General features: G+C 40.9%; 1 protein-coding gene across 4 annotated transcripts in view; it reads left to right on the top strand.

Moving 5' to 3' along the window:
• The window catches only part of CTNND2 (catenin delta 2), an 836,853-nt gene that overhangs the window by 424,081 nt on the left and 384,932 nt on the right, over positions 1-27,840 (top strand). For all 4 annotated transcript variants that reach the window (XM_084781517.1, XM_084781518.1, XM_084781516.1 and 1 more), the window contains 3 exons: positions 80-114; positions 690-806; positions 14,589-14,761. In XM_084781517.1, coding sequence (XP_084637643.1) covers positions 80-114; positions 690-806; positions 14,589-14,761 — 325 coding nt within the window. The remainder of the gene's footprint in view (positions 1-79; positions 115-689; positions 807-14,588; positions 14,762-27,840) is intronic.

Genomic DNA, 27,840 nt, shown 5'->3' with positions numbered 1-27,840 from the left:
TGAGGTCCTGCGAAGCTTGTGTGTAGAGTCCCTTCCTTGCTGATTGGCTCGTTACAGCTGTGTGTTCTCTTTCTTGCAGTTCAGCAGGAGAGCAGTTCCACTGGCAGACGCAAGGTGAAGTATGAATGCTTGATGGCAATCTTACTCCTTCTACGTGTACCTCTACTGATTAATTTTCTGATGAACTTTAGATTTCTAAAAGTGAACTAGCGGGGGGAAAAAGCCTGACGATGGTGAAAATTAAGTAAAGTTAAGCTAACTCATGATTAGGGGATTGCGGGGGGGGGGGCTGGTTAAAGCCTCCTAATTTTCTGATAACTTCATCTTCTTCCGGGATACATGTAATTGATTAACTCTGGCTTCTGTGCTTGATGTCAAAGCTTGCGAACATGTTGTCTAATAAATGTAACACTTGGTTGTCAAGGAATAACCTAAAGCAGTGGTTCTCAACCTTCCTAATGCTGTGACCCTTCAATACAGCTCCTCGTTCTGTGGTGACCCCCCAACCGTGGTACTTTATAACTGCAATTCATAAGTGCTGTTATGAATCGTAGTGTAAATATCTGATGGGCAGCCTATCTGATATGGGATTCCCCCCAAAGAGGTCTTGACCCACAGGCTGAGAACCACTGACTTGACGCTTTAGTATTAAACTACCATGTTTACCACTTGAATGTATCTCCTTTCAGACGGTCAAAAGGATATCGAAGACGAACTTACGACGGGCCTTGAGCTGGTGGACTCCTGCATTCGCTCTCTGCAGGAGTCAGGAGTACTTGACCCACAGGACTACTCCACAAGCGAAAGTAGGTCTCACGGCCACCATGCCACGTTTTGTAGCTTGGGTTTTCTTTGATCCTTAAGACAGACTCAGGTGGCCCACACTGTCTTCCCACTGACTATGTTTATACCCAAAGAAAGACCTTGAGCCTCTGATCCAAATACCTCCATCTCTGGGATGCTGGGATCACAGGCGTGTGTCTCCACACCATTTGTGTGCAGTGCTGGGAACGGAATGTAAACTTCACGCTAGGCGAGCGCTCTACAAACTGACCCACATCCCAGGCCACGGCAACCCCTACAAAAGGGAGGGAGAGTAACGTAAGAGTACTGTGACTTTTCAAAACATAATGGCATTACAGGTTAGTCTCGTTACTTTTTGTTGTTCTGGCAAAACGCCTTGATAAAGGTGAGGAAAGCAGGACGTGGGGCAGGGCCTGCCAGGTGATGGTAGGTAATTCCTTCAGGAAGGAATTCTCCCTATCCTAAGCCCCCCTAAGCAGCACCACCAGCTGAGAAACAAATGTCAGGTGTTCAGACTTTTCTCATTCAAACCACTGCAGAAGCCACGTGTAGTACAAGCTTCATAATCTATTTATTCTTCACTCTGAAGATTCCCCCTGCACTAATTAGGTTACAAACTCTCCTACGTCAGCAATTAGAGTAGAGGTTTTTCACTTTCTAGACAAATATAGTTTGTGAACGCATATGTACGTGCTTAAGCAACACAAGGACTGCCTTAGAATTGTGCATACAAACCGTTGCGGGCAGAGCTCTTCCTGATCTGCTATTATATAATAAGATTGATTTCCCACATAATACAGTCACTTTTAACTACTTTGTACTCTGCAGTATGTGACCACTTTACATCTCTATACTTAACGAATACCATTATTAAAGATTTATTCATTCATAATTGTGTTTTTCCTCTAGAAAGGTTGAAGCTTAGTTTAGGCATTGGAATAAACCCATTCTTAACAAATTATAAAGTCCTGTGGACTTAGTTTAGCAAGATTTCGCAAATGACTGAAATGTCACACTATTAAAGCACACATCATCTTTGTAATCCCAGCATAAAATAAATCAATTAAGAATTTTAAAATGAAATAAAATATAATTTTCTTGAATGCACATAAAGTTTGTCAAAAAGGGAAGGCCGAGAGTAAGATGCCATAGTTGTTTTTTAAATAATTTAATTTATATATTAGCTCATTTCATTATAGTATATGTAATACCACTATTATTTTAGATAGTCATTGTGCATCTTCAGGTATGTTCGAAGCAAAATTCCTGCATTTGTACTCATAAAATAAGTTACAGGGTTGACATTATACTTAGTTTCCACAGTCCTATTTTAAAATGTACAGTTGTCAGTGCTGTCTTGGGAGTTATGGTAGCAAATTGTATTTAACTAATATTTGAGCACACGCTCACACCTTATTACAGAGTAAAGAAAGCAGCACACAGAACAGTGTGTCTTCTTGCTCAGAAGGACCATGAGAGAGTAGATGTTTCATTTTTATGTAATAGAGTGGCATATTTGATTATGAGTTTTGAAAGATTAACATTTAATAAATAGAAAGTAGAGAAAAGATGAATGAAAGAGAAAAAAATAAGAGGCAAGCAAATTACAACAGGTTTAAGCTCTTTTTATTAATCTCACACTTTCTGTAAGCAAACAAAAATAAAATTGTTACATGTACATGAAACAGGATCAATGAAATAAATAGAAATTAAAGGACTGGACACAATTATGCTGGCAGTTGCAATGAACGCAGAGATAAGTCAAGGACACTGTTATGATAGAAATTAATACAAAAGAACTCGCCATGGTTTCAAAGAGGGCAGTGAGGCAGCAGAGCTTGTTTTACCTGTAAAGATGTGATAAACCTAAGGTTACACAGGAACTGAGTAGACTAGCACAGAGCATGGGTGTTAAAACAAAAACATCAAAACTAAACATACATACATATAAATAGCATTATGCAAACTGTTTATATTTAGGATTATATATGTATGCATATATCCATGTAATGATAATTAACTAGAACAGAGACCATGAATTTATTTATTTATTTTTTTATTTTATTTTATTTTTTTTTTGGTTTTTCGAGACAGGGTTTCTCTGTGTAGTCTTGGCTGTCCTAGACTCGCTTTGTAGTCCAGGCTGGCCTCGAACTCACAGCGATCCGCCTATCTCTGCCTCCCGAGTGCTGGGATTAAAGGCGTGCGCCACCACGCCCGGCCTCAGAGACCATGAATTTAAAAGAGCAAAGATAGGTCTATAGGAGGACTTGGAGGGTAGAAAAGGAAAAAGTAAATGATGTAATTATAATTTCAAAAGCAAAAGCAATAAATAAAAAGGATTACTTTCACCCTTTCAGTGCACATTTAGATAGAAAGCTAAAAGAAAATGTAAAAGAAAACTAGACCTTACAATTGATAAACAGAGGCTGTGGAAGCAGTTCTATTACCAGGCTGCTCAAGCAACACATACAGACTCAATCCCTCAGCATGGTGCCTATCCAAATCTCAACATTTGGTAGATGGAGACAACAGAAAGTCAAAACTACAGAGAGAGTTTGAGGCCAGCTGGACTATGCGAACAATCAATAAAAAACAAATAAGTAAATAATTTTAAATTGACATATTTAATATATTTTCAACATTTATGCATATTACTATAAAAATTTTTAGTTAGGAAATTTTGACAAAATGATCAAATATAAAATAAAAACATCAAGTTATTAACTTACTATTCACTGATAATAATTCACTAAAGTTAAAAACAAATAAGACAAATGTAAATGTAATTATATCATAACCAGGAACCGTGCTTCTGGAAAGCATTGACTCAGATGAGAAAATTATACACAATTTACAAAACAAACCACCATTTCATAATAAAACTTGTTCCATGGAAATCTAAACTTTATTTTTTAAATATAGGAATGTTGTGTTTATTTTCTGAAAATGCTAAAAAAAAGAGCCAAGTAAGGGCTGGAGAGAAAAGGCTCAGTAGTTTACACACACAGGACCTGAGTTTGGCTCTCAGCACCCATGTCCAGAAGCTGACAACGGCCACTGATTCTGGTGCCAGATTCTGTCTTCTGGACTCCATAGGAACTAGGAACCTGCACACCCATATGCACATTGTCACTCAGATACACGCAAAAATAAAAACAGCAGGAAAGATGGACATGGTAAAAGTATTTCAAGAATAAAACAACGTAAAATGAAATGGTTGACGCGCTAAGCAGGAGCAGGGATGTATGCTTGGCATTTTACTGTAATGAAACAAGCGGCCACACTCACCTTCTCAGCTGAGAAGCTCTGACAGATTTAGGCCATTAAAGGAATGTCGGGTGGACGAGTTTCTTCTCCTGCAGTGTGAGCTCAAGAGCCATCCACAGATGGCGTGACCCTTTACTGTTACACGTTACAGGGCACTTCAACGCTCCAGTTATCGCGGATACGTTTTGTACTTGCTCTGTGTTTTAAGGAATATTATCAACTTTCTATACTGTGCAGGGAACTCCGATTAAAGACCGCTAAGATTTCCACCTAAGCTCTCCATCCAGCTTAAAAGAAAGGAAAAGTAACGAAAGCAAACACAGGAACTCAACCCAGCCACTGCCTTCCTGCAAGGCAGCTGCTCTTCAGACCTTTGTTTGCCTTCTGGATCCATCCATGCACACTCACACAGTATCTTCTTGTTTTGTTTTGCATTGTAAGCTGTGAGATTTGTCCATTTTGTTGCAAATAGTAGTTTACTTTACCAGAAGTAAATAGAGTTACATTGTAAAAATGTACTGCAACTTATTTGTCCTTTGGAATGTTGGTTGCTTTTTCACTGTTTTCGAATTCGGGCCATTAAAATAGTACATACATACATACATACATACATACATACATATATACATACATACATATGAAAGCAGCACCCAAACATGAGCCACATGGGGAATGTTGTTACTCAGGACATTTATTCTCAACACTTTGAGACTAACGTCACTGTATAAAATTAAGGAAAATAATCTGAAAATATTGAACGCTTAACTACAATTTAGGATATCAATACACTGCTAATATCAAGTGTTGAAAGGATTTAGAAATTAAAATGTCAGTTGTTCCCTGTATGTCTATCAGTTAGGGGTCGGACTAGGATAAAGATTCTATTCAAAGGAGTTTAACAAAAAGCAATTTAACCAAGAGACTGTTTACAAAGAGGTAAGTGAGATTAAAGGAACAGACAACACACACTGAAACATCCAGTAATTAGCAACAAACTGACAGAGCTGTCAGCACCCTTGGACCTGGAGGAGCTGGCTCCATTGGTAGCAGCAGAGTCAAGCAGTGGCATGCTGTACTGCAGTAATCCTACCCTCCTTGCTTCTTTTCCAGATCCCCTCCAGCCAGATCCAACAAAGTGCCTGGCCTCCTTGTCCATGGAGGGCCTGAGAGGAGGGAGTGAGGAGGTCAAAAGGTTAGCCAGCCCAGTGGTCTACTGTGTAGCGCAATAGCATCCAATGTGGATGTCCTTCGTCTAGAAACAGCACATGGATATGTACGGCTCTTGGATACATCCATCTAATTAGCAAAAGCACATCAGATTTGGGGAGTCCCTTGTGATTATTCAATCAATGGCTTCATTAGCTAGAATAGCTGTGAACTAGCTAATGCTAAATTGAACCTGGCATCCTGCCCTTGAGAACCAGCCTCCTAGTCCCCACTCAAAGGGAACTAAAATGAAACTAAATAAGTCTAAGTCAGCCTGCAAAAAAAAAATATTAAATAGAAAGCTATTTCAATACCTGAGCAGTGGTGCATAGCCTGTTATATTTAAAGCTTTTGTTATTTTTCTTCCTAAGGATTGATTAAAAATAAATGGTGAAATATAGTAATCTTTAGTAACACTGTTCATGCCACAATGAACAGTAACTACCCAGCTATACTAGCATTGTCATGTGTTAGTTGTAAATATTTTCCACTAAAAAAAACTCTCCTAAACAGTATGTAAAACGTGAACAACCTTCGCCACTCTGCCATTTTCTCATGGCTGCTGGCTCTCTAATTTCAATTCCAATAAATGTGTGCCAGTCACTAGAAGGTGGCTTCAGAGATTGTGGTTGCTTTAGTTAAATGAAACAGAACATATGAGCAACAGCAATAATTTACTGATGGGTGCTGAGAGCCATGAGCTCCTCCGTGTCATGTGCGGTTTGGCCCGAAAGAACATGGATCAAGGACTTCATTTACCTCATATGACCTTGGAGATATAGACTCAGAGACAAGAGAGAGATAAGGGTGGTGGCATCTCACTCAGGAACTAATAAAGATACTGTCCATCAAAATCAGAACTAAAGTAAGGACAAATTCCAAAATGAAAGGACATCTTGGGAGAAAATGACATGTAAGTTAGCCAGAAATTAAGTTGTCTAATATATTTTAAAAATAGCAGTTATTCCTTTATCTAGTGTACTAAAGACTTAGAGCGCTGGTATATCATGGATAATTCTACCATTCCGTGGGCAGTTCCTGAGAGCTCATCTATGAGGAGTGTTTTTAAAATGTATATAATTCTGAGCTTTTAAATCAGCTTATGATAAAATACCAGGAATCAATGATGTATACAATCCCACACACAGTAGACAAGACCCAAATAGAACATATGCAATTTGATGACAGTGAATGCATTATCTGCTACAAATCTACTGTCTCTTTTTTGTTTTGTTATTAGAAAACTTAATTCGTGTGAGAACCTTTGAGACAGCAAGTTAGTAAAATGCCATACGATCCAACACCATATATCCATATGAGTGGTAATATTAGAAGTGAGAGGCACTTTGTGAAGTGACTTCTCACAATCTGAGGAAGGAACACCCACAGCAGCGGTAGAAACAAGAGCAATAAAAAGAAAATCACAAGAGTCAAACTCATCCAGCACATGAAAGCTGTGCTCAAGGGAAAGGGGCACTTTGGTTTGTTTGTTTGTTTGTTTGTTTGTTTGCTTTTTCCTTTGTTGTCTATCATGGTGGAAGCCAAGTCTAGACTCGACAGGACAAAAAGCCTTAGGCTCTACAGGGATATTCTGTGACTTTTGTCCCTATTTCTTGTGGCATATCTTCCTACGTGGAGAGATGCTGCTACTCCAGGCATAAACATGACAATCTCTTAAGTGTACTTGGGAATTCTTGGAACAGGGTGTGCATCAAGAACCGTACAGAGAACCCTCAAAGTCAAATGCTCTTTACGACAATGCTAAGAGATCAAGTGCCTTTCGATGATTTTTATTTTCTCCCACGTGACAGTTCAGGGTGTTTTCCCGTGACCACAGGGCATAGGGTGGTATCCATGCTACAACAGAAGGCTGAGGAGTCTTCTGGCTTAAATAGTCCCCTGTTCAGATCTAGCCAATGGACAGCTCATTCTCCACAGTTGTGGGGAGAGTGGGGACTGCCTCTGACATGAACTCTGGTGCCCCCAATTTGATCACTTCCCCTTGGTGGGGAGGCCTGGGAGCTCACAAAGGAAGGGGAAGCAGGCTATCCAGATGCAACCTGATAGGCTGTAGTCATATGGTGGGGGAGGAAGTCCTCTTCTGTCAGAGGTCTAGGGGACTGGAATAGGGCAGGAGAGAGGGGGGGGGATGATATGAAGATACAAGCGAGGGGTTAACAACTGGGATGTAATCTGAATAAATTATAATAAATCAAAAATTTTAAAAATATTCCACCAATGTCACTGCATGTAATCTGGGTCAATAAAAGCTGGTGGATGGAGGCCCTAGGTAATGTATAAAGGCACAATGGTTTGGGAGACCAAAACTTTGAGAGCCCCTAGAATTGAGAGATGACAGGGCATCAGTAAGATATGACAAGATATATCATAGGAAATAGGGACAGATTCACCAACAGCCATGTGCACCCCTAGGACAAGTCCACCATTATGAGACATCATCATGAGCCAGAACAACCCAGACACTGGCTGTGCCATTTTTAGATTAATTTTAAGTCTTGTTTCTTTCATAACCGGCCTCCATTGATTTTCCATTTTTTTTTCAAGATGATTGGTACTCAGAGATGTGTCTGCACTCATTAGATTATTAACGATTAGAAGAACATATATGTAGATTTTATTTTTTCTTCTCATTATAGAATAGAACTACCTAAGAGTAAATAATCAGAAGATAAACCTTTGTAAAGAACCACTTGAAAACTGGAATGTGAAATAAAAACACTATTCCCAGGTTACACTCCAGGAGCTGTAAAATTCCTTAGCAAAGCATTGCAAACTAAAGTTACATATTTGGCTTTTGTGCTTTTGACCAAATACCCCTTCTCAGTCCCCTCTTTCATGTACAGATCAAAGAAACAGACATTGCATTATGTGAGACCCTTACCAACATCAGGCCTATGGGTCTGCATCAGTCAAGATTGCAAAAGCAACAGGACAGCAGCATTTGTTGGATTTAAGTCAGTTTGAAGTGTATGTGTGTGCGATTCAGTCTTTTTGGGACCTTCAGAGTTTTAATTCTCACATGAATCATTTTGCATATTGGAATCAACTGAGCAGGCGTAATGTGTATTCTGGATACCTATGGATATGGAGGCAAAGATGAAATGTAAATGCTTCTCTGCTCATAGAGCAGCCTAGTGCACTCTAAGCCTTTCCGTATATCACGCCCTGGGAATTTTGTCTTCAGTTCTGTCTTGAGGTGGTGGGTGGGGGTTGGGAGCCTCCTCTCTGAGACTTCTCCAAATGGTAACTCATAACCAAGTGACTAATGAAGCTCGGGGAGAAAAAAACAGTTTAGCTCCGCCAACTACATCTTCTAAGTGGTTCTCTTAGAACCCAAAGAAGGCCTCTGCTATAGATAAAAAGAATATGCGGCTTATTATTAAAATCATTTCGTGTTTATATTCTGCAGAACAATCTGTGATTACTACGACCATAATAATCTTGGAAATAATTGTCAGTTTTCTCCTTTAGTTTGTAATTTGTAATAACACCTTGATCCTTGATACATAAGCACATTATTTATTTCGCTCAGCCCTACCTACTATTGGTGTTAGGCAAGTCCTCCCCTCCGTCCCCCCACCCCACCCCCACCTCACCCCCACCCCTTTAATTGGTATTGTTGTAAGAGTTTACTTTCATGTAAAAACAAACAAACAAACAAACTAAATAAGTTTGTCTTCAAATCATTCTTAATGTTCTTACTTGATCCAAAAATCAAGTAAAAAGAAGGCAGGGATAAATACAAATTTCTCCATTGTTACAGATGTGTGTGAGATTTGGCAGTATTATTTTTCATGGCTTGCATAAAAATGAGTTTTTAAGAAACAGTCAGAATGTATCATGTTTCTATTCTTCCTGATAATCATAAATTTAGCCAAAGCTGCGAGCATAGCCTTCTGAAAGTGGGCATCACTTGCATTTTAATTTTTCTGTTGATTGTCCTAAATTAACAGTCTCACAAATCATCCCTTCCCTTTGGGTGTCTGTTCAAAGCCAATCCTCTTAGGTCTTTTGTTTGTTTGTTTGTTTGTTTCTCTTAATGCATTTTAAACAACGGTAAATAATTCTTTGAAATTAGTGGTATAAACTCCGGCCTTTGGAGACCTGTCCTTATTCTCAAGTCTTCACACTCCTCTACAGGTGACTTTCACAACCACACTTCTGTGCATATATGTATGATTGAAATATGCTTTTTAAATTGCTGGGGAAATTATTAAAGACATAAAATATTACATGAGCCAAGTTCCATTAGAGTCCGAAGTTGCCTTTAACTTTGTAGATGAATTCCCACCATCTTCTCAAACTGCAGGACTGAATCAGTAAGCATCAAAGCATGGTCCTACTATCAATTTAGATGTCTGCCATTTCCTAAAAGTACCACATGCTAACCCATGTTACCACTGGAGGGAGCGTCCATGTTTCTATAGTTTCAGCTTTCATCGCATTTTTCCAAGAACCTTTTATTATACTAAACAGTACTCATGAATCTATCTGATAGACTGTTAAAACTTTTTGTAGTGGGTCTTAGTAGCATGACAGGACGGGGTTAATTTTTCCCTGGGCAGTCAGAGATCAGGGCAAGGTGCATAGATGAGGTGATATTTACACACTTGACATTTGAGAATAAGCTCCACAGTTAGCAGAGAAAGAAATTTCAGGTTGAGAAAACAAGAACAACTTTCTCCTGATGCCAACACATTTAGCTTTTCAACTCTTGGATGTGACAATAGATGTTTGTTTGTAATTCTTTTTTATTGCAACATCATTCAAACGACGCATCCAAAAAAAATCATAAAGGGTGTTGAAACAAAGCGATAAGTAATAATGTGAAACAACAGTATAACAAGTTTCCAGGAAGACAAATCCCAGTCAGGGCCTTATTATTAGCAGACCATGTGGCTCTGTGATTGAGCAAGTAGTTAAATAATAGTGATAATGAAGCTGGGCGTGGTGGTGCACGCCTTTAATCCCAGCACTCAGGAGGCAGAGGCAGGCAGATCACTGTTAGTTCAAGGCCAGCCTGGTCTACAGCAGTGGCTACACAGAGAAACCTTGTCTCAAAAAAAACCAAAAAAAAAAAAAAGTGATAATGATAATAAACAATAATGTGGCATAAAATAATTCACATTAAAATCTTGCATTCTGTGAAGAATCTTAAAACTCATCTTTGGACAAATTAAGATGTGGAGCAGCAAAATAATGCAAGGCCTTCCTTAGGAGTGGTCCTGAAGCCAGACAGCAATGTATGATCCTTGATGTCACATGGACCACATCACTCCAGCCAGGGAACACGTTGCTACTCTCAGTAGCAGAGGGATTGATAGGTATTCTTTGCTGAGACGGTTTTAAGCTTCAATCTGTTAATAGATGTTATGTGCTCGGTACAGTCCTTGGGACCCAAGAGAGAGAGCACCTGCTAGCACTGTCCACCACCACCACCACCACCGTTGCATCTATGGCTGTGTAAATATGTAGGAGATTTAACCCCACATCTGCTGACTTCTGCTTCCGGGTTGATTGTTTTCAGCAAGTATCCTATCATTTTGCTAGCGTGCTTGTGACTTAAATGATGGCTTCTGAGTGTCATTTAGGAGGCCTCTGGCCTTTCTGTATTATTGCACACTGTGTGGTTTAATTAGGAATTAATGTATCTGGGACAGATGTTCAGCTAAATCAGGCAAGAACTGAAAATTCCAGATAAGGTCTCTTTAAACCTGTGCAAACATCAACCATGTATGATCACAGATATTCTTAGAGCACCCAGTTAATTTCATGGGAAATGGACTTGGAGTATAGTGTCTATGTTGATATAACTTGTGAGTGGATCTAAAAAGCTATGTTTAAAAAAAATAAGATTTCAACCTTCGTATTTACTGAGGTTGACTTTGCTGCCCCAGCAGTAAACATTGAGCCTACCCCAGTCCCTGGTGGGACCTGAAAGTAGCAGTTCACTGGGGAAATATGATGAGCTGACAATTGAGGGTTTTTTCTGCAGGAAGAGGGTGTCAATTCTGTAAGACCTTTTTGTCCTCAAAGTGCTGATGTGTGCACGAGACGTGAGTGTTTAAGGGGGGGAAATGTCCTCCGTTCCCTCACTAAATCCTTCCACATCAGACCATCATCCTTGGCGCATACCCTCCATTTTCTCACATCATTGCCTCAGTTTGCCTCTAGCCCCAGCAAGCCTACATATAAATCCAACCGTTCTGGAGGGAAAAGAGAGAGAGAGAAATAGAATTTAAATCCCTACACTAAATTTCTTAAAAATCTTAGGCAAATTTATATTTTCTGCCTCCATGCACAGTCATATTAATCAGCTAATGGAGATCTGTATGCAAATCTGACTTCCATTATAAAGTGATTTAGCGATTTTGCATGATTTTTTTAAAAAAACTATCTTCTAACTATATTCTCATGTTCACCAAAACTGGAAAAAAATAAATAAATCTTGCGATTTGAAGCTTAATGAACAGTGGGAAAAGTCACTGTAAGATGCACACAGGGTCTGGGATGTTGTCCTGACTGCTTTGTCCTTGGCAGGTGATGTACCAGCATTGTAATGCTATGATATACTGCTCGTTGGTGCAATTACTATTGTCAGAGCACATCTTGGTTTCAGGGCTTGAGATGTCTTAGCGGATAATGAGATAGGGAGTCTTGATTTGTTTTCATTGAGTATTGATCAAATACATGACTGATTCTGTTAAAGATGAGCAGATTTGATCACCCCGAGATGCATTTCTCAGGAGCAGATAAACCACAGTTTTAATTGAAATTCTTTTTTTTTTTTTTTGCAAAAGAACTTTGCATTGTTATTTGAAAATCCTGCATGAACAACATTTGTACATTTCCAGAGATAATTGTATGAATCTATTCATAAAACACAAAATTCAGTTAACTTGCTACTCAGGAAAGTTCATTGGAGCAAATTGACACACTTTCTTGAAAGGCAAATAATTGGAACATGTGACCATTTTGCCTTATGGATTATGTTAAATTATGTGAAAGCAAAGGTTCTCTTTTATTTTACTTTGCTAAGATTTCCAACTCTGTTGCCATGTCTGCTCTAACCTTCCTTGTCCTTGCACTGTTTTGGGAGGCCGACGTGCCCAGTACAGGCTGCTATGTGCCCATCTAATTTCCTGAATGAATTAACAAAAGTAAGACAGTGCAAAGCTTCCTGTTTCCCCTGTATCAGTAACTAACAAGAAAAGGCATTGCCCTCTCACTGTGCTCCCTCTCTCCATAAAGTTGTGCTCCTCTTTCAGGACCAGGACTTAAGCACTTGGCCAAAACTCAGCACTGCTCTTCCAGTAAGGACATCGTCTCCTCTCCATGGTTAGCCCCTGTGTCTCACTGACCCAGAGTTTTCTACTTGCTTTCTGAAAGCTTTTCCTGAACTCTGCCTGCCTGTGTTCTAGAGCTTAGAGACCAGCTCTTGACTTTGCTGTGCCTGGAGCTTCCACCACTGCAGTCAGGGCGGTGCACTCCTGCTACTCTGAATGAAGCGGATGCTTCGCTCCACAGAGGCATCATTGGTCTGGTGACTCAGCTTGTAGTACCATCAAAGCAGATTACATGGTCTTTCGGCCAGCTGTTTAAAACACAATTTCCTGGTGTATACTGTTTCCTAGGGATTGTGTTTTGTGTTAAAAGAAAAAGAGTTGCACTCTGGCGCCCCCTATTGGAACACTTCCCCTTGGTGGGGAGATCAGGTGACACTCAGAGGAAGGGTAAGCAGGCTACCAGGAAGAGACCTGATAGGCTGTGATCTTATAGTGGTGGACAAGGTCCCCTTCTGTCACAGACCTAGGGGAAGGGAATAGGATGAAAGAGGGAGGGAGGGAGGGGGAAACGAGAAGATACAAGTGAGGGGATAACAATTGAGATGTAGTCTGAATAAATTAAGTTAAACGATGAAAGAAAAAGAAAAAGTTGCAGTTCTGCTTTTGTGATACCTTTCATGATAAAATTGGGACTGGATGGAACCACGATTTTAAATGATATACTCGTGATGTTTAGAAGTGCCAGCAGGGAATGGGGAAAGACAGACTGTAAACAACAAGGCTCATGAGAATAAATACTACTAAAAATAGACATGTAGTAGTTGTGCAAAAATGGTTCTTGTCACACCTAGGATTTCATTTAAAAGAGAACATCACAATTAGAGACAAGTGAGGATCCAGTGATTTCCCGCTTACCAAAATAATACTGTTATCTTAAAAAGGATAGAAAAGAAAGTATCGAGAATGTTTCATGGCTGAAAGGAAAGAAAGTATGAAGAATGTTCCATGGCTGTCCTGTAGATCCTGTGTTTTATTACTCTGCATGAATGAAGAACTGGCTTTGTACCGTGCTGCTAAGAAACAGGAAGAAAATTGTATTGACAAGTTCTTGCCTACCACTGTTCTTACACCAACCATCTCTCCAACACACGCGAGGGAAACTAGCAAATACATGCTAACTTCTCCCTGAGGGTTTAAATACCTAAAGTGAATATTGAGTTTGAGTTTTGAAATAAATATTTTTCCCTAAAATAAAATGTGCAATTTCATGCAAGAATTCCATTTAAGTAGAATATAAGAAAGTAAAGCCAAACTCGCAAGTTGTAACTATCTCTTAAGGCCAGGATCTGGCCATCCTTTCTCCTTGTCTATAATGCACGCCATGTTAACAGCATGGGTCTTAACAGCATATCTTTCTCTTTGTTCTCCTGCTGAGCTGTGATGGCAAAGATAACTAGCCCTCAGAGACCACATGAGACCAGGGTGAATCCTACATTGTATGAACAGCTATTAATATTTTAAAGTCTTCTCGCCAGCATTATGGTATTACATCATTATTTTTACAATAGAATCTGTTACCAGCTTGAAGATTTTGAGTGCTTTAGTATGCCAGTCATGAAGTGGGAGATATAATTATATTAATGCAATTAACATGTATAAAAAGGTGGATTTTTTTTTACATTATTTTAAATGTTTCTGATATTGTCTGGCCCAAAAATAACTACTTGATTAATTTGCCTCATAAGAAATATCTCTATGTAGGTCAGGATGAGATCATTTGAAAAATCTACTCCTCGGAGAACTTTTAAGCCACGAAAAAAAAAAAATCTCATCTGAGATTTGAAGCCGAATTACATGGGTCATTTTAGTTCTCAGAACTCAAAGCATAGATGGCTGGAATCATGTGCATGTGATAATTCTAGGCTACTCTCAATAAATAATACATGTCATTTCTGCTTCACTGAGACTGTCACTGACTGCTCTAAATGACTTTCAATGCAGGGCCCAGCCTGCTCTCCCAGAGTGCACTTCAGCTCAATTCCAAACCTGAAGGGTCTTTCCAGTATCCGGCCAGCTACCATAGCAACCAGACCCTGGCCCTGGGTGACACAGCCCCTTCTCAGCTCCCAGCACGCAGCACGCAAGCCCGAGCTGCCAGCCAGAGCTTCAGCCAGGTAAGGACCCTTTGCTCTTTTGTGTGGGTGCACTCAGGGGGGACACAAGGAACGCGGGATCCACACAGTTTCTGTGGGTGTGTCGTACAACTCACAAAAGGCCCTTTGCTATGAAGGAAGGAAAGAAAAGTCAAAATATGAGTGGAGAGTAATGTCAAGTGGGAAACATTTTCTTTAGGAACGCCTGTGAGTCCTTGATCACATTGTGTGTATGTAACTGCATGAATATGCAAATGGGAATATAGTTACCATATTTGCATCTATCTATGATATCAGTAGATCAAGCATTCTGAATTTCTGAGCTCACCTCGGAAAAGTCAATAGTCTTTATTCTTTAAAAAAAAAAAAAGTCATGCAATTATTCTTTGAAGTTTAATCCTGTCAAGGAGCAGTATAACTCTTAATCAAGTGTATAGAACTAGACTGTAGATAATTGTGTTTAGCTTAGGAATAGTTACACTTTGTCAAGTCACATTTTTTAGTATATGCTTAATTTTTTTCTTTAAGGCATGTATTTTTACAGTTTCACTGGACAAATTTGTTATCTGTAGTTAAAAACAACTAGGTTAAAAGAACCAGGTGTAATGACACTCACAGAGGAACACACAAACACACATTCTCCTCTGAAAACTTATATATCACATAAAAGAAAATCTCGCATGCATGTGCATATGTGTGTATGTATGTATGTGTAACATTTTTGTTTTTATGACTTGTGTATAGCATATACTAAATAAATCCACCAAAATTAATATACTCCAGGCTTATCTTCTTTAATGAAGCATTGAACATATTCTCAGCTATATACGGTACTCTGACCTTCTATGCTTTTGATCCCGGAATGAAGGACCAACAACCCCCAACTCTTAAATGAGAAGGCTGGTTGTGTCTTAGACATTTAGGGAGTGCCACATTTACCAGGAATCATTCCCAGGGCCCAGGGCCCATCACTTAGTCCTGTAAGCCTCTAGCCCATCTGTCTCTCCTGCTGATTTCCTGAGAGGTGCTAGAAGGCAGGCTCTCCTCTGTGTAGCAGTAGGAGCTCGAAGGCCATGTGCACCCACATAATGTATGTAGAGAGATTTAGGTTAGAGTGGTCTAGTGTAGCAATCAAGTGGCACTGAGCATTTCATTTCTTATAGTTAAAAATCATTCTGAAAATTATATTTTAAAATGACTTCTTTCCTCAAGCAACTGTCTTGCCAGCTGTGGTTTTTGTAAATGTTACCTTCTTGTGTGCTGGGCTATAACAATGTGTGGATAAAAGAGAATTATAAAGCACTTCGTGGGCTTGAATGCTTGGCTCTCTGCCTTCCATGAAAGTTTAATCAGAGAGTGTTACTACATTGTAAAGATGCCACAGCTATGTATTTGGAGTCATCGGAGTTGTAGTGTGAAGACACCAGTGAGTGTGAAAGCTCAAGATATAATAACCTCAATGGGAGTCCAGTGCTGTGGAGTAGAAAGGTGGGATCAGGAAGCCTGGAGACTCAAGCTAGCCACTGGTGGACTAACGCACTTTCCCCGGCAGAGATGCCAGGAGTTGACCATTCGATGCTAGAAAGCTCAGCGGTTGTTGGTGATTGGACACATGGAGAACTCCAGTTGTGTGCTGTATGTGAGCAGCTGGTTTGCTGAATACTCCATAGGACCTATAACTAACTTCAAAGCATTAGCACTGAAATGCTGAAGCAGAAAACTAGCAATTTAACCCATTAGTATTACACCCTTGGGGACAGAGCATCCAGGTACCATTTCAGTGACTTCTCACTCAGATCTATTGGCTTTACAAAGCCCATGTGAAATATTCTTGTCAATATTCTAAAGGGTATTACACCCCTCCTTCAAGAGAGATTAATTTTTTGCGTGTCCTGTTGTTATCAAATGCTACAATGACTAGTAATCCCAATTTGTGGCTAATGATAATCTGAGTAAGAGCAATGATCAACTGAAATGTATTTATTAATTCTCTCTAAAGATTTTATTTCTATTTTTTAATACATTTTATTAATTTATTCATATTACATCTAAATTGTTATCCAATCCCTTGTATCCTCCCATTCCTCCCACCCTCCCATTTCCCCTTACTCTCCTCCCCTATGACTGAGGGAGACCTCCTCCCCCTGTGTATGCTCATAAGATATTAAGTCTCTTCTTGGTAGGCTGCTATCCTTCCTCTGAGTGCCATCAGGCCAACCCATCCAGGGGACGTGGTCAAAAATGGGGCACCAGAGTTCATGTGGAAGTCAGTCCCCATGCTCCTTTCAACTGTGGAGAATGTCCTGTCCATTGGCTAGATCTGGGTAGGGGTTCGAAGTTTACTGCACGTATTGTCCTTGGTTGGTGCCATAGTTTGAGCAGGACCCCCAGGCCCAGATCCGCCTGTCATAATATTCTTCTTGTAAGTTTCTAGGACCCTCTGGATCCTTCTATTTCCCCATTCTCCCATGCTTCTCTCACCTAGAGTCCCAATAGGATGTTCTCCCATCTGATCCACTTTCCTGGTAAGTGAATACTTTCATGGGACATGCCCCTTGGGCTAGTGTCCAGATATAAGTGAATATATACCATTTGACTCTTTCTGTTCCTGGGTTAACTCACTCATTACAATAATTTATAGTTCAATCCATTTGTCCACAAATTTTGGGAATTCCTTGTTTTTAATAGCTGAGTAGTATTCCATGGCGTAAATGTAGCACAGTTTCTTTATCCATTCTTCTACTGAGGGACACTTAGGTTGTTTCCATGTTCTGGCTATTATGAATAAGGCTGCTATGACCATGATTGAGCAAATGTTCTGTTGTGTGCTGGAGCATCTTCTGGGTATGTTTCAAGGAGTGGAATAGCTGGGTTTTGAGGAAGCTTTATTCCCAGTTTTCTGAGATAGCGCCAGATAGATTTCCACAGTGGCTGTACTAGTTTGCATTCCCACCAGCAATGAAGGAGTGTTCCTCTCTCTCCACATTCTCGACAGCATGTAGTGTCACTTGAGTTTTTGATCTTAGCCATACTGATGGGTGTAAGATGGAATCTCAGAGTTGTTTTGATTTGCATTTCCCTGATGATTAAGGAGGTTGAGCATTTCATTAAGTGTTTCTCGGCCATTTGATATTCCTCTGTTGAGAATTCTCTGTTTAATTCTGAGCCCCATTTCTCAATTGGGTTATTTGGTTTGTTGGTGTTTAATTTCTTGAGTTCTTTATATATTTTGGATGTTAGACCTTTGTCAGATGTAGGGTTGGTGAAGATCTTTTCCCAGTCTGCAGGCTGTCACTTTGTTCTGTTGATTCTTCGGTGACATGAGCAGTTTCTCTCTGGCTCACAAACATACCCGATGTTGTGTTTATATTATCTGTATTATCAGTATGCTGGCCTAGCTTTCAATCAAGACATAGACATTTGTTATATTTTAAAATAGCCCTAGTTAACCTGGGGCAGGGCAGATAGCAATCCTCTAAACTACCAATCCCATGCCCTCTGCTTCTAATAATTTCTATCAAGCTACCTCCCATCTATAATCCCAAATACTTGCTGATGTTCTTCATCTGGGCCAAATCTCCATCCATGCCAGACATGTGCTTCTTTTCCATCTAACCCATGGCAGCCTTCCTTTTTTCCCTTCTCCTTGGGACTCTCTTCTTTCTTCTTTCTTCTTTCTTCTTTCTTCTTCTTCTTCTTCTTCTTCTTCTTCTTCTTCTTCTTCTTCTTCTTCTTCTTCTTCTTTTCCTCTTCTTCCTCTTCTTCCTCTTCTTCCTCTTCTTCCTCTTCTTCCTCTTCTTCCTCTTCTTCTTCTTCTTCTTCTTCTTCCTCTTCTTCTTCTTCTTCCCAGAATTCCTCTCTTTTCAAGCCTGAGAACTTTAGCCCAAGAACCTATCTCATCTGCCCTGTCCAGGTGGGATGGCTTTTTGTTAATTATCATCAAAATACATCAGACCATTCCCCCATCACCCCAGTGTGAAGATGAAGTACTGTCATCAATGTCTAAGATCCTGCTTTCAATCTCTAGAATGGCTCTGGTTTACCCAGCCCCTGGGAGGTCACTGAATAACCATTACCACTTCTGCAGTAGGTCTTGGAGATGGAAACACAGCCTCATTGTGTCCATCTCGCAGTCTCATCAGTCACAGAAGTGGCTGTCAGACAGTTCTCTTGTGTTGCTAGCTACACCTTCCTCACATGCTAAGGTGAATTCATGAAGTAGAACAGGAGGACAGCAGGTGAGCAGCTTGCCCCAGCACATGTCACATCCTTTCCAGGAAAAGATGTAGCCTCGTTTACATATAGCTCTCTTTTCTCCATCACAAAGGCTCGGCCCATCCAAGTTGCACACTTGTCATAACTTTTAAGCAGCCTGTGGATGACTGCTCTGTGTCTGCTTGCTTTTTCTACACCAACTCTGGCCCTTTAGTTGGCTCCTGTAAGTAGTCCTCATAGACTCGAGCTTTCTCCCATTCACTTGGTCTGTTGCCTGGTTATTCATTGCTTCATCAAGACATTTTATTCCACGCCTGTTGATGTCATGAGCCTATATTCTTAAGATGATGAAGTATAGAAAACAGGACATGCCCTTAGTCCTTGGGGACCCCTTATCCTAGCAGTAGGCATGGAAATTAGGAAATCAATACTTCAAATAAGCAAACAGCATAGAATTCATAAAATATTAGAAGGTGAGGGTCAGTAAGGGAAGGATATGGACACAGAACAGGGTGGTATTCACAGGAAAGTAAAACACTATGAAACTTTGTGGAGGGGATATTTGGGCAAGGACGCATAGGAGAGGCTCATGGCTATATAGGGAATGGGGTGTGCAGTGGCCTCCAGGTATAGTGGCCTGGCATACGAACAACACAACACATAGGTCATAGGTCAGGGCAGCTAGAGCAGGAGTCGAGGATCTGCAGTGCAACAGGAGACTTTGAAGCATCCTGAGCAGAGTGTGCTGACGTGTAGAAGGATTGTCCTGGAAGATATTATGACATAAAAAGTCCCCATTAGTTTGACTCAATGCAGTGCTTCACATACAGAAAATTATTTCTACCCCCACAGTAACCAGCCCAGGATCCACCGAAATCTACCGGGTTCTGCCAGAACCAGGGAGATTTACCATAATTATACCATACCAGATTCTCAATAGGTTGGAGAACAAGGAGTTAGCTAGCCCCCAGGTTTTGCTTGCTTCTACGCATGCAAAATGTCCTGTGTGTTACTTGAAATTCTGTGCACACAACTTATGGCATAAAAGAACTACTCTGAAAAATGAATTTTTCTCATATCTCAACATACTATCATCCACCAACTCACTCCTCAAAGAAACAAAATAACATGAGAAATATGAAATTACGTATCTGCGGACACAACACTGGGAAAGTGTATTGGAACTAAGAGAGTTTTTTTGTTTGTGTGCTTTTGTTTTTTTCCCCCCCATTCACATGTTTCTAGGAAGGATTAAAGTCAAGTTGGCTATTGTAATCCTAGGGAAATGGCCTGTGGGAAACTGAGAATCCTGTGACAGTTATCGAAAATGAAACCATACAATAGTGAACACTTTAGAAGATCAACAGGTTCTTTTAAAGAAGAAAAAGAGTCATTGTTTCTTTTCAGTCTAGCCTAACTGTTTAATGTTATACTGACTCCATATCTTAAAATCCCTGCGTATGCTATATCATGATTGTGACTACATCAATGCTTATGTCTCCCAAAGACAAATGAGAACATTGTTGGAACACAGACAAGTGGATGACCACTGTATAAGTGGTGTAGGATAGTCCATAAGGTAGTGTAGGCTAGACCATAAGGCCCCATGCAGTGCAGAGGAGAAAGTTCCCAACAGTCAGCTATCGTGTTAGTCTCAGCATGAGGAGGGCCCCTCTTGCTTGCTTAATTATAAAATAAATTGTCCTGAATTAATACTTTGATAGACAAGTTACTGATGCACTTAGAAAACACAGCTTTGCATAAACGCACCCCATGGAGAATTCACAGAATGCACTCAGCATGCAGCATTTAGAGGAGAAAACATGTTGTTTTACGTATTTTCCTTGGCATATCTGTGGGACTCTGGCAGGAAGACTTTTTTCCAGATAGTTTTAAAATGCTTGCTTCTTGTAAATCTGCATTCCTCACTTTGCTTTCAAGGCTTCTCCCCTATTTTCTCTCTCTAGCATAAATATGTTTAATCTGGGTTTGACAATAGAAGTGTTTTGTATTGCAGGGAGTGTGTATTTGTGTTCCAAGCTAACATTTCCTTTTCTGTGCAAATATTTAGATTATTAGAATTGTACTGACAGAGCTTCATGCTGAAGTAAAAGTTTTCTGTGATACATTTTTGTCAGTGTTCATGTTGGCTTTAAAAAGAACTGCCACCAAGCTACCCTTACTATGTATGACTTAGATTAACTGTCTCTAGGACCTTTGTGTAACTGTATTGTATTTTCTTCTCCACTTTTCTTTCTCTTGGGACTTAAAGAAAAGACCATATGTGATACTTAATAGAATACTTACTAGAGACAACCCTACCGAAGTTTGTAAAGGGGAGGCTAAAGGACAGGAAAAAAATGGTATCCAATGATTCAAGGATCTGCACCACCATGTTTGTCCTAATGACATCCTAAGGATTTAATGGTTGGGAATTTTAATACTCAGTGCTTCCTGTCTGTGTTGCTAGGGGTACAGTGGCTTGCAGAACCTCTCAGTATCTGTGCTGTATGCTCCCACCATCCTCCCTCTCCTCTTCTTCCTCTTCTCTCTGTCCCTTCTTCTTCTTCTTCTTCTTCTTCTTCTTCTTCTTCTTCTTCTTCTTCTTCTTTTCTCTCTCTCTCTCTCTCTCTCTCTTTCTTCTGCTCCCTTTACTACTTTCCATACTTTCTGGACCCTCAGGAAAAGAGGAAGCAGTAAGGATTGCCTTCATGTTGATCAACAAGGTGATAACTTGGTCTTTTGGTCCTTTATCTGAGGTGTGGCAGGGGCGGTGACTTGCAATGTTACCAGCCCTTCCTTTCCCACTGATGGCAACCACTGTGGCAGCAAATGCCTTCAGGGACAATACAGGCCCTGTGCATAAAACCTGTCTCTTCTCTTTGTTATTTATCAGTTTTTATCAGAGCCAGTACCCCTCAAGAGAATCACCAGACAAGCATCACATCATTTTACTTGACTTGTTTCCAAAATCAAATCTTTCATACAGCACCAGGGTTTTCTTCCTTGGAAATTAAAAGTTGTCATTCCTTTTTACAGACCACTGCAGAGGAAACGTTATCAGATTCCTGTAGACAATGGTAATAATGCAGAAGCAAATCTTTTGTAATCCAAAAAGTAAATTGGGGGGGGGGGGCACGGTTTATTTGGGCATGTAAATTTATCCTCTGAGCTACAATTTACACAATAATTTAGTAAAACCATTTGCATTTTAGAGTTGGTAACTTTTTTTTCTCATTTGAAAGGTGGGAGACTCAATGGCTTTGTCCATACTTGTGTGAACTTCTGAGTAGGAAACAAACGTATCTAAAGAAAGCACAAGATGTCTCTAAAGGTTTACTTAGCACAGAACTGATGTTACACAATCATCTTACTTTATGGTTCTCAGTGAGAAGTCATTGTCTCCAAAGATGTCATTGCAGTGTCTGGTCTCTCATTCCGGCTTCCCTGAGTCACTGGAAGAGTGCATGCCAGTCATCAGTTTACTGTCTCACCACTTTGTCATCACTTAGATCACACAGTGTTAAGACACTTTCTGCAAATGGCAGCCCAAGTCCTTCCGGATGCGAGCCAGGGCCACATTCCTACACCTCTCTTGACAGCCTGGATGTGGAGGCTCTGTTTCCTTTGAAATGTGATGTCCAGCCTTTACTTTGATGACGGCTGTCCTGACCCAAAAGCACTTCTGCCAACAGAGACTTAGTCACCACCATTCAGAGCTCTCTTCAGAGGGGGACACCTTAAGTGACAGGTCTGCCCATGTGGTGTAATTGCGGGAAAGTGAGAAAGGGCAAAAGACGGTAAAAAGGAGGCAGTAGACTGTGATGCCAATTCATAAGGCTCACTCATCTTGGGAGGACACCAACCAGTGACTTCAGCAGGCCATTCCTGACTTCCCTGCCCCAGCTGCCTAGCATCCTGGGCAGCGATCACTTCTCTCTCAGAGCTGGGCTCCTGCTGGCCACTTCAGCAATCTTGGCAGGTCTCACTGTGTCCTCACAATGACTGTCATAAATCGGGGACCTGTTTTATAAGATGTGGCTTCACTTAGTGTCAGGGTATACTCATGACTGGAACTCAAGGTTCCTGAGAGCTTGTAGGCTGTGTGGTCACTGAGAGCTGGCTGTAAGCACTGGGGTTTTTCTACCTTCTTCTCTGTCCCTTTTGCTGTGCTTTTGTGTTTGTGTATACTGTCAGAATTCCAGGCAAAGGGAATAAAAGCGACACCAAGCCTTGAAGAAACAGCACCTATGTGACCACTTTGCCATCCATGGTTTTTCTGTAGAAGATTCAGGATGAAGAACATGAAGCAATTGTTTACTATTGAGGCTAATACAACCTACTGGACTAAGATCACCATATTTGCAGGGCCTCCATTCTTCCCAAACAGAACAGTATCAGATTTGTGAGCCAGAGACTATACCCCACACTTGAATACAATGACATTATCTCAAAGGAAAGGTCTGCCTTCAAAAAAACTGCAAAGCCTGCTTCTAGAGCACATGTCTTATAGTGCTGGGGACACTGGCTCTAGTTAGTGACTTGGGCTCTGTTTAGTTGAAGCCTGCTTGGAAGCAGTTTGTGCATTGCCTAACTTTCAGATCCAATTATATTTCTGTAGTGATGGGAAAATATATCCTCTATTAAATAGTTCTATCAAAGAGGCATGACTCCACTGCAAAGTTACATAGAAAGTCACAATAAACCAATGAGTAGCACACACACACACACACACACACACACACACACACACACACACACACACACAAATAGAATATAAAATTTATAACTGCAGTATATCCTAAGTCTGTCTCAATCAAAATTTACATACAAAGAGATGAAATATTTCTTTCATAAATGCATATATGAGTTTATGGTTTCTATTTTTCTTGATGATTTTCCAACAATAACAGGATATATCAGAGTGTATACCCAGCTCCAGCCTGTTGGAACCTGTTGGTTCACATCACCTTCTTGATAGCTGATTCCTTCTCAGTTCCAAAGAAGCAGATCCCACCTTGTCAGGAGACAAAGTAACATTGGTCCTGGGGCTGACTGAAGGAGCTAGGAAGGAAGACATAGGAAGGAATGGTCCCTACCAGCATCCAGAACCATGTTCAAGGACAGCATCAGGGCTGACTGTACTCCAAGTTGTGAAATGTTTTGCATCTTTCTTTTTCTTTAAGGGCCTCCTCAACAATGACACATTTCTTCTCGTTCTCATTGATTATAAATGTTCAAATATCACTATGGGCAGGAGTCCAGGCTTCAATTTTTTTAAAAAAAGGCTATTTTTTCCCAAATTTGAAAATTAGATTTTACATTTTTATTGTATGCAACTCATGTTTGAGGTACAGCTGAACCCCTACAGGAGTGGATTGAGTTATTTTCATCTAGTGTGTATTATTCTTAATTCAATGGTGAGTTATAATAAGCCATCTCATCAATTGTGAATTTTAAAGTAGACGTGAACTGCAGCCTTCTGTCTCCCAAACTGGCTAAGAGTCACTAAATGAATTTATGCAATTAAACAGAAGTCGATACTTGTTCCCAGATTCCCATTTTTGTGCAAATGATGAGCTGTTCTTAGAAATTTATTGCTTCATCAGCCACTGTGATGGACCACAGCACCTCTGGACCATTTGTTATGAGCTGCAGATGAGCTTGTGCAGCTGTGCAGCCCAATAAGGTGCCCTCAGTTACATGTGGCTGTGTAAATCGGGATTAATCATATGCATGCTAAATCCAGTTCTTCCGTTGACAAGCAACATTAAAAGCACTCGGTGAGCCTGTCTGCCTAGTGACTGCCATATTGGGAGGTGCCAGTTTGAGATATTGCCAGACCTAAAGAAAGTGGATGGGGCCATGCTGCTCAACAGGTACCAGTAAGGTTAGCATCCTGGGAAGCTTGAGTGATGGAGGCTTTTAAACACGTGGAAACAGCAGGCTGTGTTAAATTCATGTTTTAGTACACAGTGAATAGCACCACTTACTGCCTCAGAGAGAACGTAAAGTGTTATTGTTACTTTCTCCTTCCCCTTGTTAAAAATTCTATAAAAATTTCACCCAAATCCTCCTATATGCCTGTTTTGGCTTGGACACCTTAGCTCTCAAAATGCATAGCAGTAATGTGGCATTTTCCAAAATCTCTACATATTTGGGGACCATTTAAGGAACCAGTAGATGTTAATAGTCAGCACAATTAGTACACTCAGATTAAACGTTCCAACAGATTAAAAGAAAGGCAGTCCAGTTAGTGCTGCTTGTGTGTGCATGAGTGGAGGGACATCCACTGGAGCATAGACAACCTACTAGGGCTACACTCCTCCCTCAGCAAGAATTACCTTTCAGTGTCTCCCATGTTGAACCTTTTGAGGTACTCTCCCATTCCTGCTGGAACTGACTTCGCCTTATGAAGGTCTTCTGCAGGCAGCCAGAGCCTCTGTGAGTTGCTGTTGTAATGGGCCCTGTTGTGTCTAGGAGACACTATTGCATAGCATTCCCCCCTGCTCTCTGACTCTTATAATCTTTCTGTTCCTTCTTCCACGACATTCCTGAGCTTTGAGAGGAAGTAGTGTAATGCTATGGCTTAGGGCTGAGCAGTTCACAGTCAGTTATTATTTGCACTCTGACCACTTGTATATCTCTGTATCAACCTTCCACCACTGCAAAAAGGACAGCTGCACTTAAATTACTTACATTTCTCAGTACTTATTACAAAGTACTCCATTTGGTAATGTCATCGTTAATGTATTATAAGACCATAGTTAACAAGAAGAACTTTATGACAGGCAGATCTGGGTCCTGGGGTCCTCCTCAAACTAAGGTACCAGCCAAGGAGAAATAGGCAGTAAACTTCGAATCCCTACCAAGACCTAGCCAACGAACATGATATTCTCCACCGTTGAGTGGAGAGTGAGATCTGATTCTCAAACGAACTCTGGTGCCCCTTTTCTGGCCACGTCCCCTGGGTGGGGAGGCCTGGCGGCACTCGGAGGAAGAATAGCAAGTTACCAAGAAGAGACTCGATATTCTAAGAGCATATATAGGGGGAGGAGGTCTCCATCAATCACAGACATAGGGGAGGGGAGAAGGGGGGAAGTGGGAGGGAGGGAAGAATGAGAGGAAACAGGGGAAGGGCTAACAATCAAGATGTAATATGAACAAATTAATAAAAAAAAAAGACCATAGTTAGTGTCACAGAAGACAGAACAAAGAGTTTTGTTGTAAACAGGGTGCTCCCCTGTCCCCATTGTCCCCGCCCCCCCCCATTATCTTCCACCACTTGCTGCCTGGATACCAGGTGGTGGCAGAGGTCCTAGTCAACAACAGACAGAATAGAGCTTCAGAAGGAAACTGTCTGTGGGCTTGCAGAATTTTCTACATCAGTAATAGTCTACCGCCCTTGACAAGACTATCACCAACCCCAGGACCCACATCAGAGCCCCAGAACCAGATGGCCTGCTGTGGTTGGTCCTTACAGTTTGGTGGGATTGGCATCTCCCAGAAAGCTTGTCCAAACAGGCAGCTTGGCCTCTGCCAGGGTTTCTGTTCTGTCCGGGGCGACACTGCTGTTGCCTGTTGAACAGACAGAACACTCTGGAAACCACAGCTCTTAAATGAACTGGTTCTCATGTGTGCTGGGCATCGGGCTATTCCGGGAATCCCCTGCCTGCTGCTTAGGCCCCACCTTCAGTGGCTCTGAATTAAATGTCTAGGGTAAAGTCACAGCCGTCCCAAGTATTTTTTTAGAAGGTCCCCTGTAGTCACAATTTTCTTAACCAAAATATTTTATTAACAACTTATTGACCGAGCCTATGTCAATTATAACCCGATTAACCCAAACAGTAGGAAATGAGGATTAATTGATACAACAACAAAATCTTAAGGATATCAGTCCCGAAGCTGGAACCAGGGGGGGGGCGGGCAAGGGGTTGTTTACCAGACCCCAGAGCCTCAGCAGGAGCCAGAGCTCTGAAGCCTCCCCTCAAGTGGTTTTCTCTAGGAGCGTCTTGAAGGGCAGAGATGAACAGCCAAATCTATCCCAAGTCTTCAATCCGAGCAGCCGCCAGTTCTGGGCTCATTTATATATCTCCTCCCATAGTCTGTTCACAGGATCTTTTATCTGGTAGCAATTAAGCTCCGCACGAGGTGGTTGCTCTTCTAGTGAATTAACGTTACCTGTTCTTTTACTAGACTGGGATTCTAAAGAACAGGTTTCTCTCCTTCAGTCCCCTGACAATTTTCACCTACGGTTGGGTTTAAGAAGTCCAGTCTACTATGTTCCATGCTCAAGGTTAAGGCTGAAGGAGCAGCTCCACATTTCTCACGTGGAGTTTAGATCGTAGCTATGGGATTCCAGGAGACACAGCGGTTCTGCAGAGCTTGTGTCTCCTTCCAACACCCAAGGCCAAAACCCCAGGCCAAGTTTATGGACCACTTCCCTCCTTCATTTACTCAGCAAATGCTATGCAGTCTCTTTGTGGAGCGGGTCCTGTTGTTTGAGCAAACGCATGGAACTTGAATTCTATGTTTACTCCTACTGTTAAGCTCAAAATAATCCCAGTTCAGATTAGGATACATAATGTGCTTATGAAATGTATATTAAACATACATATTATATAGAAACAAATGTGTGTGATAGCAATACACACATACACCGTCCACAGAGAATGTCTCCCAACAAACGGTTGCCTCCCACACACAAAGCTGTGCTCAGACTGTACGTATATGTGTGAGTGTATGTGCATGCACGTGCCTGTGCCTGTGTTGAGGCGGGGACAGAAGAGTGCCTCAAGGGTTTTCCCCTGGGTTCTGTACACTTTACCCTCCCAAACAGGGTCTCTCGTTGGTCTGAACTCTGCAAAAAGCCTATGGTGGCTGGC

This window comes from Acomys minous (genome assembly GCF_964271855.1).
Source record: "Acomys minous genome assembly, chromosome: 5".
NCBI classification, from domain to species: Eukaryota; Metazoa; Chordata; class Mammalia; order Rodentia; family Muridae; genus Acomys; species Acomys minous.
This window is presented reverse-complemented; position numbering and strand designations above follow the sequence as displayed.